The sequence below is a fragment of the Salmo salar genome, chromosome ssa01 (assembly GCF_905237065.1).
Source record: "Salmo salar chromosome ssa01, Ssal_v3.1, whole genome shotgun sequence".
Lineage (NCBI taxonomy): Eukaryota > Metazoa > Chordata > Actinopteri > Salmoniformes > Salmonidae > Salmo > Salmo salar.
In genome coordinates this window covers 171315022-171331901 of record NC_059442.1, presented here as the reverse complement: position 1 = coordinate 171331901, position 16880 = coordinate 171315022, and the positions used below count along the sequence as shown (strand labels likewise).

Below are 16880 nucleotides of genomic sequence, written 5' to 3'. Positions count from 1 at the left end.
CTCCTCAATGACGTGGTGATGCAGAGGGAGCACCTCCTCCTCAATGACGTGGTGATACAGAGGGAGCACCTCCTCCTCCTCAATGACGTGGTGATACAGAGGGAGCACCTCCTCCTCCTCAATGACGTGGTGATGCAGAGGGAGCACCTCCTCCTCCTCAATGACGTGGTGATGCAGAGGGAGCACCTCCTCCTCCTCAATGACGTGGTGATGCAGAGGGAGCACCTCCTCCTCCTCAATGACGTGGTGATGCAGAGGGAGCACCTCCTCCTCCTCAATGACGTGGTGATGCAGAGGGAGCACCTCCTCCTCCTCAATGACGTGGTGATACAGAGGGAGCACCTCCTCCTCCTCAATGACGTGGTGATGCAGAGGGAGCACCTCCTCCTCCTCAATGACGTGGTGATGCAGAGGGAGCACCTCCTCCTCCTCAATGACGTGGTGATGCAGAGGGAGCACCTCCTCCTCCTCAATGACGTGGTGATGCAGAGGGAGCACCTCCTCCTCCTCAATGACGTGGTGATGCAGAGGGAGCACCTCCTCCTCCTCAATGACGTGGTGATACAGAGGGAGCACCTCCTCCTCCTCAATGACGTGGTGATACAGAGGGAGCACCTCCTCCTCCTCAATGACGTGGTGATACAGAGGGAGGTCAAAGTAAACTACAGTAGAACTAGTAGAATGTCTTTGCTACAGTGTCCATCCATCCCTCCCTCCCTCCCTCCCTCCCTCCCTCCCTCCCTCCCTCCCTCCCTCCCTCCCTCCCTCCCTCCCTCCCTCAAGCCATCCATCCCTCCCTCCCTCCCTCCATCCAGTCAGCCAGCCAGCCAGCCATATCTGATGACAGTGATGACATCTAGCTAGTTGAATCACACTGATGATGTCATCCAGCTTCAGAGTCAACTGTGTAGCCCTCTGTATCTCCATGGTAACCTCCTGCCATCCCAGACAGTCCCTCAGCTGCTCCAGTGGTTCTGCTACTCCTCAGTGACACATACCAGAAGTCATCTCTTTCTGGAAGAGAGAAACACAGTTAAACGTGACTGTGATGATGAAACAACAGTTAAATAGTCACAGCATTTGTTTTTCAAGCACACTTGACTGTGCCAGCAGATTCCAACAAACATTTGGCCAGGTGGGTATTTGAGTTTGGCACAGTACCAGTCTGACAGACTGAGCTCAACATGTCAAAAACACACATCCAGCCAGCCTGTTAGACACGAGAGTCTCTCTCCTCATACCCTACCACTCCTACCTCGTCTCTCTCGCTCCCCTCTACACTACCTCGTCTCTCTCTCTCCCCTCACACCCTACCTCGTCTCTCTCGCTCCCCTCACACCCTACCTCGTCTCTCTCTCTCCCCTCACACCCTACCTCGTCTCTCTCTCTCCCCTCACTCGTCTCTCTCTCCCCTCACACACACCCTACCTCTTCTCTCTCTCCTCACACCCTACCTCGTCTCTCTCTCTCCCCTCACACCCTACCTCGTCTCTCTCTCTCCCCTCACACCCTACCTCTCCTCTCTCTCCCCTCGACCCTACCTCTTCTCTCTCCCCCCACACCCTACCTCTTCTCTCTCTCTCTCCCCTCACACGCTACCTCGTCTCTCTCTCTCGCTCCCCTCACACCCTACCTCGCCTCTCACTCTCCCCTCTCGTCTCTCTCTCCCCTCACACCCTACCTCGTCTCTCTCTCTCTCTCCCCTCTACCCTACCTCGTCTCTCTCTCTCCCTCACACCCTACCTCTTCTCTCTCTCTCTCTCTCGCTCCCCTCACACCCTACCTCGCTCCCCTCACACCCTACCTCTTCTCTCTCTCTCGCTCCCCTTATACCCTACCTCTTCTCTCTCTCTCTCTCTCGCTCCCCTCAGACCCTACCTCTCCTCTCTCTCTCGCTCCCCTCACTCCCTACCTCTTCTCTCTCTCTCGCTCCCCTCACACCCTACCTCGCCTCTCACTCTCCCCTCACACCCTACCTCGTCTCTCTCTCCCCTCACACCCTACCTCTTCTCTCTCTCTCTCTCGCTCTCCTCACACCCTACCTCCCCTCACACCCTACCTCTCCTCACACCCTACCTCTCCTCACACCCTACCTCTCCTCACACCCTACCTCTCCTCACACCCTACCTCTCCTCATACCCTACCTCTCCTCTCGCTCTCCTCATACCCTACCTCTCCTCTCGCTCTCCTCATACCCTACCTCTCCTCTTCCGCGCTCCTCATACCCTACCTCTCCTCATACCCTACCTCTCCTCATACCCTACCTCTCCTCATACCCTACCTCTCCTCATACCCTACCTCTCCTCTCGCTCTCCTCATACCCTACCTCTCCTCTCGCTCTCCTCATACCCTACCTCTCCTCTCGCTCTCCTCATACCCTACCTCTCCTCTCGCTCTCCTCATACCCTACCTCTCCTCTCGCTCTCCTCATACCCTACCTCTCCTCTCGCTCTCCTCATACCCTACCTCTCCTCTCTCCTGTGTGTACATTACTTGCTCTGTTGCCCATCAACAAAATAATTCTCCCCACCTCCTCTCGTTCCCTCTCTCCTGAGCCACCATGAGACCAAATGAGAAGGATTCCCATACAGGACTGAGGAAATGTAAATAATTACATATAATTATGCACTGAACATCTAACTGAACTTTGAATAATATTTGGTAGGAAAGGAAAACTGACCAGGCAAGAGCATTTTCAAGTTCCATATTGCTTTAAAACAAACAAAAATAAACAAACAGCTATTTTAATCAAGCAAGGAACAAAAATAACAAATATTAGCACAATGTTGCTTGATCTGATCAGCTCAGCCTCTGATTCCTTCCAGACTTTCACAGTGTGTTTCTCTCTCTCTCTCTCTGGGCTGTTTCATATCTGCGTGGGTGTTGGCGTTCTCCTGCCTTGGTCATGGGGATCTCTTATGATAGTCAAGAGAAAGAAGCCATTGTCCATTTGCTTTTTCAGCTAGGCTTGTTTTATTATTTTTATTTTCTCTCCCACCCCTATTAAGCAGTGTTCATTGTCTGGTGGGGTTCTGTTTACAGGACCTCACTTGTAGGCCTATTTTATATTCACATTTAACTCAGAAGGGAGTTAAAGGAGTTGGAGGCAGCAGGACTGAGGAGAACGTCTCTCTCTGTGCAAATAACAGCTCCTTTAATCATTATTCATGATCACTGAAGGCGTTTTGCGTGGTGAAATGTGGAAAAAGCAAGAATGCACAAGAAGAGGTAGAGCGGGGTTTACTAGTCCAGGAGAGCGGGGGTTTACTAGTCCAGGAGAGCGGGGGTTTACTAGTCCAGGAGAGCGGGGTTTACTAGTCCAGGAGAGCGGGGGTTTACTAGTCCAGGAGAGCGGGGGTTTACTAGTCCAGGAGAGCGGGGGTTTACTAGTCCAGGAGAGCGGGGGTTTACTAGTCCAGGAGAGCGGGGGTTTACTAGTCCAGGAGAGCGGGGTTTACTAGTCCAGGAGAGCGGGGGTTTACTAGTCCAGGAGAGCGGGGGTTTACTAGTCCAGGAGAGCGGGGGTTTACTAGTCCAGGAGAGCGGGGGTTTACTAGTCCAGGAGAGCGGGGGTTTACTAGTCCAGGAGAGCGGGGGTTTACTAGTCCAGGAGAGCGGGGTTTACTAGTCCAGGAGAGCGGGGTTTACTAGTCCAGGAGAGCGGGGGTTTACTAGTCCAGGAGAGCGGGGTTTACTAGTCCAGGAGAGCGGGGGTTTACTAGTCCAGGAGAGCGGGGGTTTACTAGTCCAGGAGAGCGGGGGTTTACTAGTCCAGGAGAGCGGGGGTTTACTAGTCCAGGAGAGCGGGGGTTTACTAGTCCAGGAGAGCGGGGGTTTACTAGTCCAGGAGAGCGGGGTTTACTAGTCCAGGAGAGCGGGGGTTTACTAGTCCAGGAGAGCGGGGTTTACTAGTCCAGGAGAGCGGGGTTTACTAGTCCAGGAGAGCGGGGGTTTACTAGTCCAGGAGAGCGGGGTTTACTAGTCCAGGAGAGCGGGGGTTTACTAGTCCAGGAGAGCGGGGGTTTACTAGTCCAGGAGAGCGGGGTTTACTAGTCCAGGAGAGCGGGGTTTACTAGTCCAGGAGAGCGGGGGTTTACTAGTCCAGGAGAGCGGGGGTTTACTAGTCCAGGAGAGCGGGGGTTTACTAGTCCAGGAGAGCGGGGGTTTACTAGTCCAGGAGAGCGGGGTTTACTAGTCCAGGAGAGCGGGGGTTTACTAGTCCAGGAGAGCGGGGTTTACTAGTCCAGGAGAGCGGGGGTTTACTAGTCCAGGAGAGCGGGGGTTTACTAGTCCAGGAGAGCGGGGTTTACTAGTCCAGGAGAGCGGGGGTTTACTAGTCCAGGAGAGCGGGGTTTACTAGTCCAGGAGAGCGGGGTTTACTAGTCCAGGAGAGCGGGGGTTTACTAGTCCAGGAGAGCGGGGGTTTACTAGTCCAGGAGAGCGGGGGTTTACTAGTCCAGGAGAGCGGGGGTTTACTAGTCCAGGAGAGCGGGGGTTTACTAGTCCAGGAGAGCGGGGGTTTACTAGACATTTTAATAAAGGGAATGGAACTCTCCTCCTCTTTTGTATTTTGGTTTTTATTAAGACAGTGGAAGGGAGAGTCGACAGACAGACAGACAGACAGACAGACAGACAGACAGACAGACAGACAGACAGACAGACAGACAGACAGACAGACAGACAGACAGACAGACAGACAGACAGACAGACAGACAGACAGACAGACAGACAGACAGAAGGGGGATGAATAGCATAGGTGGTGGTTGAGATATATGCGGTCCGGAGGCGGCTATGCTGACCACTGATCTCTTAATGTTCAGTGAGCCGCGACTTCCTTCTAACCCGTAGGTCACACCAGTCCAGTCAGGCCCTATAGAACATTTACATTAGAGTCATCTTATCCAGAGCGACTTACGGGGAGCATTAAAAAGGTTAAGCGCTCCGTTCCTGGCCCAATGCTCTTAACCGTTAGGTACCTACCGACATAGTAGATGACTACCGGGTGACCAGAGTATTTTAATAAACACCGATGTCACTTGTGTCTATCTGAGAGGATTGCATAGGATTTTTTGTTGTTGTTGCTTGCACTCCTACTGGTCAAAAGTAGTACACTACATAGGGAATAGGGTACCATTTGGGACTTGACTCACCAGCGGCTCCAGCTCCTTGCGGTCTATGAGGTTGAGTTCTGTGCTGAAGTAGTAGAAGTGCTTGTAGCAGGTGTTAACATGGGCCTCAGCTCCCATCAGCATCATACGGTCAAAATGGTGGATGTAGACGTGAACAAACACCCGGAACAGACGGCAGATGATCTTCTTACAGATCTGGATGAAGTTCTTGGGGAAGGGGATACCTGTGGGGGCGGGGGGGAGAGAGACAGAGAGAGAGAGAGAGAGAGAGAGAGAGAGAGAGAGAGAGAGAGACAGAGAGAAAGACAGAGAGTTTTGAGTTTTAAATACTCTTTATTGGGTCCGAGAACCCACAACACAATGAATACTCATGCAAAACCATAGTTACACATCAATTAAAAACACAACTCCAAATCCTCCTCCACAGTAACTAAACACAGATTCTGAATACCCCATAAACAGATCAATATTGTTAACCAGTTTGTAATAGACAAACTCATCTCTCAGTCTCGCTGCCGACAGCTCATTTAGCTGCCCTCTACCACAACATTAAATAACTACACCCCTTCGACTAAACCTGTACTTTAGCCCAAATATAAACTGTTGGGAAGAGAAAACCTCTCCCAGCCCTACTACAGTAGAGATCAGATACCTGTCTAACCTTCCAACCCTACTACAGTAGAGATCAGATACATACCACCTGTCTAACCTTCCAACCTTACTACAGTAGAGATCAGATACCTGTCTGTCCTTCCAACCCTACTACAGTAGTGATCAGATACCTGTCTAACCTTCCAACCCTACTACAGTAGAGATCAGATACCTGTCTAACCTTCCAACCCTACTACAGTAGAGATCAGATACATACAACCTGTCTAACCTTCCAACCCTACTACAGTAGAGATCAGATACCTGTCTGTCCTTCCAACCCTACTACAGTAGAGATCAGATACCTGTCTAACCTTCCAACCTTACTACAGTAGAGATCAGATACCTGTCTGTCCTTCCAACCCTACTACAGTAGAGATCAGATACCTGTCTAACCTTCCATCCCTACTACAGTAGAGATCAGATACCTGTCTAACCTTCCAACCCTACTACAGTAGAGATCAGATACCTGTCTAACCTTCCAACCCTACTACAGTAGAGATCAGATACCTGTCTAACCTTCCAACCCTACTACAGTAGAGATCAGATACCTGTCTAACCTTCCAACCCTACTACAGTAGAGATCAGATACCTGTCTAACCTTCCAACCCTACTACAGTAGAGATCAGATACCTGTCTAACCTTCCAACCCTACTACAGTAGAGATCAGATACCTGTATAACCTTCCACAGAGAGAGAGAGAGAGAGACAGAGAGAGACAGAGACACACACACAGAGAGAGAGAGAGAGAGAGAGAGAGAGAGAGAGCAGAGACACACAAAGAGAGAGACAGAGACAGAGACAGAGAGAGAGAGACAGAGACACACAGAGAGAGAGAGAGACAGAGAGAGAGAGAGAGACAATGAGAGACAGAGACACAGAGAGAGAGAGAGACAGAGAGAGAGAGAGAGAGAGAGAGAGAGAGAGACAATGAGAGACAGAGACAGACAGAGACACACAGAGAGAGAGAGAGAGAGACAGAGACAGAGAGAGAGACAGAGACAGAGAGAGAGACAGAGAGAGAGACAGAGAGAGAGACAGAGAGAGAGAGACAGAGACAGAGAGAGAGACAGAGACAGAGAGAGAGACAGAGAGAGAGAGAGAGACAGAGAGAGAGACAGAGAGAGAGAGAGAGAGACAGAGAGAGAGACAGAGAGAGAGACAGACTTTTAAACACTTATTTTCTACAAGGTCTTTCTATCTACAGTATGGATCATCACCACCAGATGCTGTAGAGGTGATCCAATGACATGCCACCCTACTCTACTTTATGTATCCCACTCTGGTAGCAATACAACTCTATAACGTTATGGAGAACACCAGTGTGGGTCAAGTCATCTCAAAGTGTGATCCAATGACATGCTAGCTACTAGTACTACACTGGCCTGTATCCTGAGTTGGTAGCTATAATTGAATAAACTTTATTGATCGCAACATGGCTATTTAAATTTGTCCCCAGCATTGGACACATACAGGGACAAGTTAGTTAAAATAAATACAACCAGGCTATCAGATTACAGGACAATCTAAATGCCAGGCAGAACAGATACACAATCTGATCTAGGAAAAACCAGATGCTTAAGTTTACCCTTACTATATATATATATATATAGTTGCTATCGGTAACCTTTCATTGTCTGTTAGGCTAACTGTGTTGTGTTGATGGAAAATGCCACTTCATCAAGCCAATTACAGGGTGAATGTCGACCATCACACCATGATAACAGGTTCAGCCTGCAGACATATATCACAACCCACTGGAGGATTAGACTACTGGCCCAAAACTACCGGTTACCTGAGACATTATCATACTGCTATTTTTAGTTTTTTTTTTTTAAAAATAGACATGCTGTGATGTCAGTCAACAGCGACTGGATAAACTCAAACAGACTGAACCTAAGAGACCTATCGACACAGCGGAACCCCACCGACACAGCGGAACCCTACCGACACAGCGGAACCCCACCGACACAGCGGAACCCCACCGACACAGCGGAACCCTCCCGACACAGCGGAACCCCACCGACGCAGCGGAACCCCACCGACGCAGCGGAACCCCACCGACGCAGCGGAACCCCACCGACACAGCGGAACCCCACCGACACAGCGGAACCCTATCGACACAGCAGAGACCTACCGATATGCACAGAGTGTACAAAACATTAGGAATACCTGCTCTTTCCATGACATAGACAATCCAGGTGAAAGCTATGATCCCTTATTGATGGCACCTGTTAAAACCGTGTAGATGAAGGGGAGGAGACAGGTTAAAAAATATATGTTTAAGCCTTGATACATGGATTGTGTCTGTGTACCATTCAGAGGGTGAATGACCAAGGCAAAATATTTAAGTGCCTTTGAACGGGGGTATGGTAGTAGGTGCCAGGCGCACCAGTTTGTGTCGAGAACTGCAACGCTTCTGGTTTTTTCACACTCAACAGTTTCCTGTGTGCATCAAGAATGGTCCACCACCCAAAGGACATCCAGCCAATGGCAGGCCAGTGGTTGAAAACAGGTAATTGTCAAAACTGTAACTAGGCCACTCAGGAACATTCAATGGGAGTCTTGGTAAGCAACTCCAGTGTCTATTTGGCTTGTTTTCTTTAGGTTACTGTCCTGCTGAAAGCTGGATTTGTCTCACTGTGTCTGTTTTGCCTGTGCTTAGCTCTATTCTGTTTATCCTAACAAACTCCTTGCCGATGACAAGTGTTACGAATCCCTTTGGCCCTGCAGTCTAGGGGGGGGGGCTGGAAACGAGACCCGTTACATAATTTGCATGAGTTATAACAGTGAAAAGGAACAGTGAGAACAAAAACCACAGACAACTTAAAATCTACCGTCAAACACTCAGGGTTTATGGTTTAAACACACGGTAATGGGGGGCGGGAAGAGGGGCCGAGCTGGACCCAAGGAAAGAAATAATAAATATCCAAAAACACCCCTAAGCTAGACTAGCCTGCTACAACAACAGCCAGCTAACTAACCAATAAAATACAGTGGGTGGTCCGCTCAGTTCTAACTAGGGTATTTAGACAAAGTTTACCTATGGGTAGTGTATACCCATGGGCGACTTGTCTTGGTACCCCTTTTCCCACCAACAAACAAGTCATGAAGCACAACAATACATACTCACATAATTCCAGACAAATGTGACTTGTAGCAACAAAAAACAAGAGAGCTCAATCCAAAGAGATAGAGAGAGAGATTGAGACACAGAGAGATCGAGCTCCAGAGAAAACAACTGACTGGGTTTTTAAACCAAGGGAAAGGGGATGTGATTGGGTAAGGGAAAAAGAGCAGGTGTCTTCTGATTGGCGACACCTGTGAATAGGGGAGAAGGAAAGAAAATACACACGCAGGATACCTGTATCCGTAACAACCCGCAGGATACCTGTATCCGTAACAACACGCAGGACACCTGTATCCGTAACAACACGCAGGACACCTGTATCCGTAACAACACGCAGGACACCTGTATCCGTAACAACACGCAGGACACCTGTATCCGTAACAACACGCAGGACACCTGTATCCGTAACAACCCGCAGGATACCTGTATCCGTAACAACACGCTGGATACCTGTATCCGTAACAACACGCTGGATACCTGTATCCGTAACAACACGCAGGATACCTGTATCCGTAACAACCCGCAGGGTACCTGTATCCGTAACAACCCGCAGGACACCTGTATCCGTAACAACACGCAGGACACCTGTATCCGTAACAACACGCAGGACACCTGTATCCGTAACAACACGCAGGACACCTGTATCCGTAACAACACGCAGGACACCTGTATCCGTAACAACACGCAGGATACCTGTACATGTAACAACACGCAGGATACCTGTACATGTAACAACACGCAGGATACCTGTATCCGTAACAACCCGCAGGATACCTGTATCCGTAACAACACGCAGGATACCTGTATCCGTAACAACACGCAGGATACCTGTATCCGTAACAACACGCTGGATACCTGTATCCGTAACAACACGCTGGATACCTGTATCCGTAACAACACGCAGGATACCTGTATCCGTAACAACACGCAGGATACCTGTATCCGTAACAACACGCAGGATACCTGTATCCGTAACAACACGCAGGATACCTGTATCCGTTACACTCCCACCCTTAAAAGAGCAACCCTATATGGATTGCTACCAAAGTATTTACAATGAAGACCAACAAGATCAACAAACAAAGGCAACCTACAATTCGGAACGCCAGCTAATACGGAGTTAACCAGTCGTGGGAAAGTGGCTGGTGCATTCCGCATCCCAAAAGCCATGATTGTATTGTAGGAAGTTGACTGGGGTCACAAAGGCTCAGTCCCGTGTGGCTCAGTTGGTAGAGCATGGTGTTTGCAATGCCAGGGTTGTGGGTTCGTTTCCCACGGGGGACCAGTACGGAAAGAAAAAAAAATGTATGAAATGTATGCATTCACTACTGTAAGTCGCTCTGGATAAGAGTGTCTGCTAAAATGACTAAAATGTAAAAATGTAAAGGTAGAAATCTCAGAAGTGCGTGAGGTTAACAGAACCTGCCAGTAACCTTTAACCTGTTAGGGCTAGGGGGCAGCATTTGCACGTCTGGATAAAAAAAATGTACCCGATTTAATCTGGTTACTAATCCTACCCAGTAACTAGAATATGCATATACTTATTATATATGGATAGAAAACACTCTAAAGTTTCTAAAACTGTTTGAATGGTGTCTGTGAGTATAACAGAACTCATTTGGCAGGCAAAACCCTGAGACATTTTCTGACAGGAAGTGGATACCTGATGTGTTGTATTACCTTTAAACCTATCCCATTGAAAAACACACGGGCTGAGGAATATTTTGGCACTTCCTATTGCTTCCACTAGATGTCACCAGCCTTTACAAAGTGTTTTGAGTCTTCTGGAGGGAGATCTGACCGAACAAGAGCCATGGAACGATGATGTCCCATTAGACACCTGGCGCGCGAGTTCATGTTGGGTACCCTCGTTCCAATACGTTATAAAAGAGTATGCATTCGTCCACCTTGAATATTATTCATGTTCTGGTTAAAAAGGCCCTAATGATTTATGCTATACAACGTTTGACATGTTTGAACGAACGTAAATATATTTTTTCCCCTCGTTCATGACGAGAAGTCCGGCTGGCTTAGATCATGTGCTAACAAGACGGAGATTTTTGGACATAAATGATGAGCTTTTTTGAACAAAACTACATTCGTTATGGACCTGTGATACCTGGAAGTGACATCTGATGAAGAGAATCAAAGGTAATGGATTATTTACATAGTATTTTCGATTTTAGATCTTCCCAACATGACGTCTAGTCTGTATCGCAACGCGTATTTTTCTGGGCGCAGTGCTCAGATTATTGCAAAGTGTGATTTCCCAGTAAGGTTATTTTTAAATCTGGCAAGTTGATTGCGTTCAAGAGATGTAAATCTATAATTCTTTAAATGACAATATAATATTTTACCAATGTTTTCTAATTTTAATTATTTAATTTGTGACGCTGACTTGACTGCAGGTTATTGGAGGGAAACGATTTCCTCAACATCAATGCCATAGTAAAACGCTGTTTTTGGATATAAATATGAACTTGATAGAACTAAAAATGCATGCATTGTCTAACATAATGTCCTAGGAGTGTCATCTGATGGAGATTGTAAAAGGTTAGTGCATCATTTTAGCTGATTTTATGGTTTTGGTTACCCTGTCTTCGAATTGACAAAACATTACACACAACTCTTGTAAATGTACTGTCCTAACATACTCTAAATTTATGCTTTCGCCGTAAAACCTTTTTGAAATCGTAAAACGTGGTTAGATTAAGGAGATGTTTATCTTTCAAAGGGTGTAAAATAGTTGTATGTTTGAAAAATTTGAATTTTGACATTTATTTGGATTCAAATTTGCCGCTCTTGAAATGCACCTGCTGTTGATGGAGTGCACCACGGGTGGCACGCTAGCGTCCCACCTAGCCCATAGAGGTTAAAGAGGTCCAACTTTGTTACATAAGTAGCAGCACCAACAGTCGTCTAGGTAACGGGAACGAATCTGGCATCGTGACAGAATTGACCTTTCGATAATCCGTACATAACCTGGACGTACCATCAGGTTTAGGAACCAGAATGCAAGGAGAACTCCAAGGGCTTGAACTTGGCGTAGCCAGGTCATTCTTCAACAAATATCTCACCTCATCTCTCATTATCTTCCTCTTAGAAGCGTTGACACGATATGGGTGTTGCTTGATAGGGGCAGCATTTCCAACATTAATGTCATGTTCCAACACGTTTGTGCGATTAGGAACATCATTAAAGAGACGTGGAAAACTGTGTATCGTCGGCCTGTCCGTCAGTTAAATGAACCAGACCTGACTGGAGAGACAGCAGCATTTCTCAGTTGGGCAATCTAACACACTGCTGCTGAGTATTGCGCAACTCGAATCCATCTCCATCAATATGACAGCCCACTATCATAGCAGAAGAAGCAGAGGAGACAGCAGTAACTTCCACTGTTTTTGAACTATCCACCTGGGTGATGGGTCGGGTGTGGTATGCTTTCAACATGTTAATGTGGCACACACACACGAGATTTGCGTTTTCTATCAGGAGTTTGTAGCACATAATCAGTTTCACTTCATTTCTTTTCAATGAAATAAGGACCAGAGAAACGAGCTGACAGTGAAGACCCTGGAACAGGCAATAACACCAGTACTTGGTCACCTAGCTGTAGTGGACGAGAAACAGCCTGTTTATTTCATACTCCTCTGTGAGGAAGACAGAGCTTCCTTTGCGAGAGCACAGGCTTGGTGTAGGCGCTCACGAAAGCGACTAACGTAGTCCAACACATTCTCATCTCCCGTACACAACTCTTGGGACAAAAACTGTTCTTTAAGGACTTTCATTGGTCCTCTCACTGTGACCAAACACTAGTTCAGCCGGGCTGAACCCTAGGGACTCCTGTACCGTTTCACGAGCAGCAAACAACACTAGAGGAACTCCCTCATCCCAATCTTTCTCAGATTCCAAACAATATTTACGTAGCATAGACTTCAGTGTCTGATGCCAACGTTCAAGCGCACCCTGAGACTCTGGGTGATATGCGCTTGCCACACGGTGCGTAATTGACAAGGATTTTAACACCTGCTTGAAGAGCTTTGATAGGAAATTGGTACCTTGATCACTGTGTACCACCTTAGGTAACCCGAATGTCGTGAAGAACTTAATTAAGGCTTTACTCACCACCGGAGCTGTAATCCTTCGCAGGGGAATGGCCTCGGGGTATCTTGTTGCCATACACATAACCGTTAACAGAAACTGGTTACCCGATTTTGTCTTCGGTAACGGTCCAACACAATCAACCACCACCTGTTCGAATGGTTCACCTATGACAGGTATAGGACAAAGAGGAGCGGGAGGAATAACCTGATTTGGTTTTCCTGTTATCTGACCACATGCCACACCGGTCCGACAGAACTGAGCCACATCTTGTTTTAAACCTGGCCAAAAGAAATGTCGAAGGACCCAATCATAAGTCTTGGTGATTCCTAAATGACCGGACCACTGGTGATCATGAGCAAGGGATAACACATTTTGTCGAAAGGCTGTAGGAATCACTATTTGGTAAACAGCATTCCAACCTCCACCCGCGTCAACATGGGATGTCCATTTACGCATGAGGAGATTACCATCAAGGAAGTAAGCCACGTTCTTCTTCTTTACCTCTTCCAATGAGACAACACTAGAAAAACATTTAGCAAGCCTGTTGAATGAGCCCCCACTTATGTTACGAATCCCTTTGGCCCTGCAGTCTAGGGGGGGGGGATGGAAACGAGACCCGTAACATAACTCATGCAAATTATAATAGTGAAAAGGAACAGTGAGAACAAAAACCACAGACAACTTAAATCTATCGTCAAACACTCAAGGTTTATTGTTAAACACACGGTAATGGGGGGCGGGAAAAGGGGCCGAGCTGGACCCAAGGAAATAAATAATAAATATCCAAAAACACCCCTAAGCTAGACTAGCCTGCTTCAACAACAGCCAGCTAACTAACCAATAAAATACAGTGGGTGGTCCGCTCAGTTCTAACTAGGGTATTTAGACAAAGTTTACCTATGGGTAGTGTATACCCATGGGCGACTTGTCTTGGTACCCCTTTTCCCACCAACAAACAAGTCATGAAGCACAACAATACATACTCACATAATTCCAGAGAAATGGGACTTGTAGGAACAGAGAGAGAGAGAGAGAGAGAGAGAGAGAGAGAGAGAGAGAGAGAGAGAGAGAGAGAGAGAGAGAGAGAGAGAGAGAGAGAGAGAGAGAGAGAACAACTGACGAGTTTTTAAACCAAGGGATGTGATTGGGTATGGGAAAAGGAGCAGGTGTCTTCTGATTGCCGACTGATTGGCGACTCCTGTGAATAGGGGAGAAGGAAAAAAAATACACACGCAGGATACCTGTATCGGTAACAACAAGCATACCCATAACATGATGCAGCCACCACCATGCTTGAAAATATGAAGAGTGGTACTCAGTGATGTGTTGTGTTTGCCCCAAATGTAAAGTTTGGACATAAATGTAATTGTTTTGACAGTTTTGGCAGTTTTAATGTAGTGCCTTGTTGCAAACAATGATGCATGTTTTGGAATATTTTTTATTCTGTACAGGCTTCCTTCTTCCTTCTTTTAACTCTGTCATTTAGGTTAGTATTGTGGAGTAACTACAATGTTGTTGATCCATCCTCAGTGTTCTCCAATCACAGCCAATAAACTCTGTAACAGTTTTAAAGTCACCATTTGTCACGTCCTGACCAATATTTAGGTATTATTTCTATTATATTTGGTCAGGACGTGGCAGAGGTATATTTGTTTTGTATTATGGGGTTTTGTGTGTGGTGTAGTGGGGTGTATTAGTTTGGTATAGGTTCTAGGTTTGTTTTTCTATGTGTAGTTTTGGGTGCTGGACTCTCAATTGGAGGCAGGTGTTTCTAGTTGCCTCTGATTGGGAGTCCCATAAGTAGGTGTGTGTTTGTTTGGTTTTCGTGGGTAGTTGTTTTTGCACTGCGTGTTGTGTGCCTGCAAAACTGTTCCTGTCGTGTATATTGTTTTCCAGTGGATGCGTTACTCCTTTTTTTGAATTAAAACATGAGCATCCATATTCCCGCTGCAGTTTGGTCTATTCAACACGGCTCTTTTTGTGACAGAACTACCCACCACCAAAGGACCAAGCAGCGGAGAAGAGGACAGAGGCAAGTGAGGGAGGAATGTTGGAGGCAGCCCCAATAATTTTTTAGACAGCACAAGGGCTATTTGGCGGGGCGAGATTACAGCCCCAGGCCAGCTCCCCGTACCCTTGTAGGGCAGACTGGACAGGTCCCGTGCTTTGGGGTTGGGGCTGTGGTGAGGCCTGGGATTTTCAGGCCGGTAGGCAAGGTACCAGCGCCCCGCATGTGCCAGGGCGAAGTAGGCATCGAGCCGGAAGGGGTGATGCCAACCCTGCGCTCAAGACCACCAGTGCGCCCTTTCGGTCCGGTGTTTCCCGCCAGACGCACTAGCATGGAGGTGCGTGTCTCCAGGCTGGCACGTCCTATACCAGCCCCACGCATCAGGAGTCTAGTGTGTCAACCCAGCCTCGCCAGTCAACAGTCACCAGAGCTGCCCGCCAGTCAACTTCAGAGCTGCCCGCCAGTCAACAGTCGTCAGGCTGCCCGCCGGGGCCAACATCGCCAGAGCTGCTCGCCAGTCAACAGTCGTCAGAGCTGCCCGCCAGTCAACAGTCGTCAGAGCTGCCCGCCAGTCAACAGTCGTCAGAGCTGCCCGCCAGTCAACAGTCGTCAGAGCTGCCCGCCAGTCAACAGTCGTCAGAGCTGCCCGCCAGTCAACAGTCGCCAGAGAGGTCAGACTGCCCTGAACTGCCGGAGTGGCCAGACTGCCCTGAACTGCCGGAGTGGCCAGACTGCGCTGAACTGCCGGAGTGGCCAGACTGCCCTGAACTGCCGGAGTGGCCAGACTGCCCTGAACTGCCGGAGTGGCCAGACTGCCCTGAACTGCCGGAGTGGCCAGACTGCCCTGAACTGCCAGGGTGGCCAGACTGCCCTGAACTGCCAGGGTGGCCAGACTGCCCTGAACTGCCAGGGTGGCCAGACTGCCCTGAACTGCCAGGGTGGCCAGACTGCCCTGAACTGCCAGGGTGGCCAGACTGCCCTGAACTGCCAGGGTGGCCAGACTGCCCTGAACTGCCAGGGTGGCCAGACTGCCCTGAACTGCCAGGGTGGCCAGACTGCCCGGTTCTGCCAGAGGTGCCCGCCTGCCCTGATCTGCCAGGGTGCCCGGCCTGTCAGGATCAGCCCGAGTGGTCCTCCTGCCCTCCGGCCCAGCCCGAGTGGTCCTCCTGCCTTCCGGCCCAGCCCGAGTGGTCCTCCTGCCTTCCGGCCCAGCCCGAGTGGCCCGCATGCCTTCCGGCCCAGCCCGAGTGGCCCGCATGCCTTCCGGCCCAGCCCGAGTGGCCCGCCTGCCTTCCGGCCCAGCCCGAGTGGCCCGCCTGCCCCTGCTGCCAGGGTGCCCGGCCTGTCAGAATCAGCCCGAGTGGCCCTCCTGCCCTCCGGCCCAGCCCGAGGGGCCCTCCTGCTCTCCGGCCCAGCCCGAGGGGCCCTCCTGTCCCCCGGCCCAGCCCGAGGGGCCCTCCTGTCCCCCGGCCCAGCCCGAGGGGCCCTCCTGTCCCCCGGCCCAGCCCGAGGGGCCCTCCTGTCCCCCGGGCCAGCCCGAGGGGCCCTCCTGTCCCCCGGGCCAGCCCGAGGGGCCCTCCTGTCCCCCGGGCCAGCCCGAGGGGCCCTCCTGTCCCCGGGCCAGCCCGAGGGGCCCTCCTGCCCCCGGGCCAGCCCGAGGGGCCCTCCTGTCCCCGGCCCAGCCCGAGGGGCCCTCCTTTCCTCCGACCCGGCCCGAGGGGTCCGTCTGCCTGGCGCAGCTATCGGCTCCACCGAAGTGGGCGACGCCGAGGTGGAGCAGGGTCCACGTCCTGCACTGGAGCCACCTCCAGGATAGGTGGGTTGGGGAGGGAGGGTGTAGCACAGTGCCGTCGTTGACGGC

General features: G+C 49.6%; 1 protein-coding gene across 1 annotated transcript in view; it reads right to left on the bottom strand.

Annotated features, from left to right (window-relative positions):
• Positions 1-787: 787 nt before the first annotated feature.
• Positions 788-16880, bottom strand: part of LOC106572798 (MOB kinase activator 3B) — a 56509-nt gene continuing 40416 nt past the window's right edge. Inside the window, exons 3-4 of the mRNA XM_014147283.2 lie at positions 5151-5353; positions 788-1014 (exon numbers count right to left, since the gene is read on the bottom strand). Of these exons, the coding sequence (XP_014002758.1) occupies positions 985-1014; positions 5151-5353 (233 nt within the window). The 3' untranslated portion in view covers positions 788-984. The remainder of the gene's footprint in view (positions 1015-5150; positions 5354-16880) is intronic.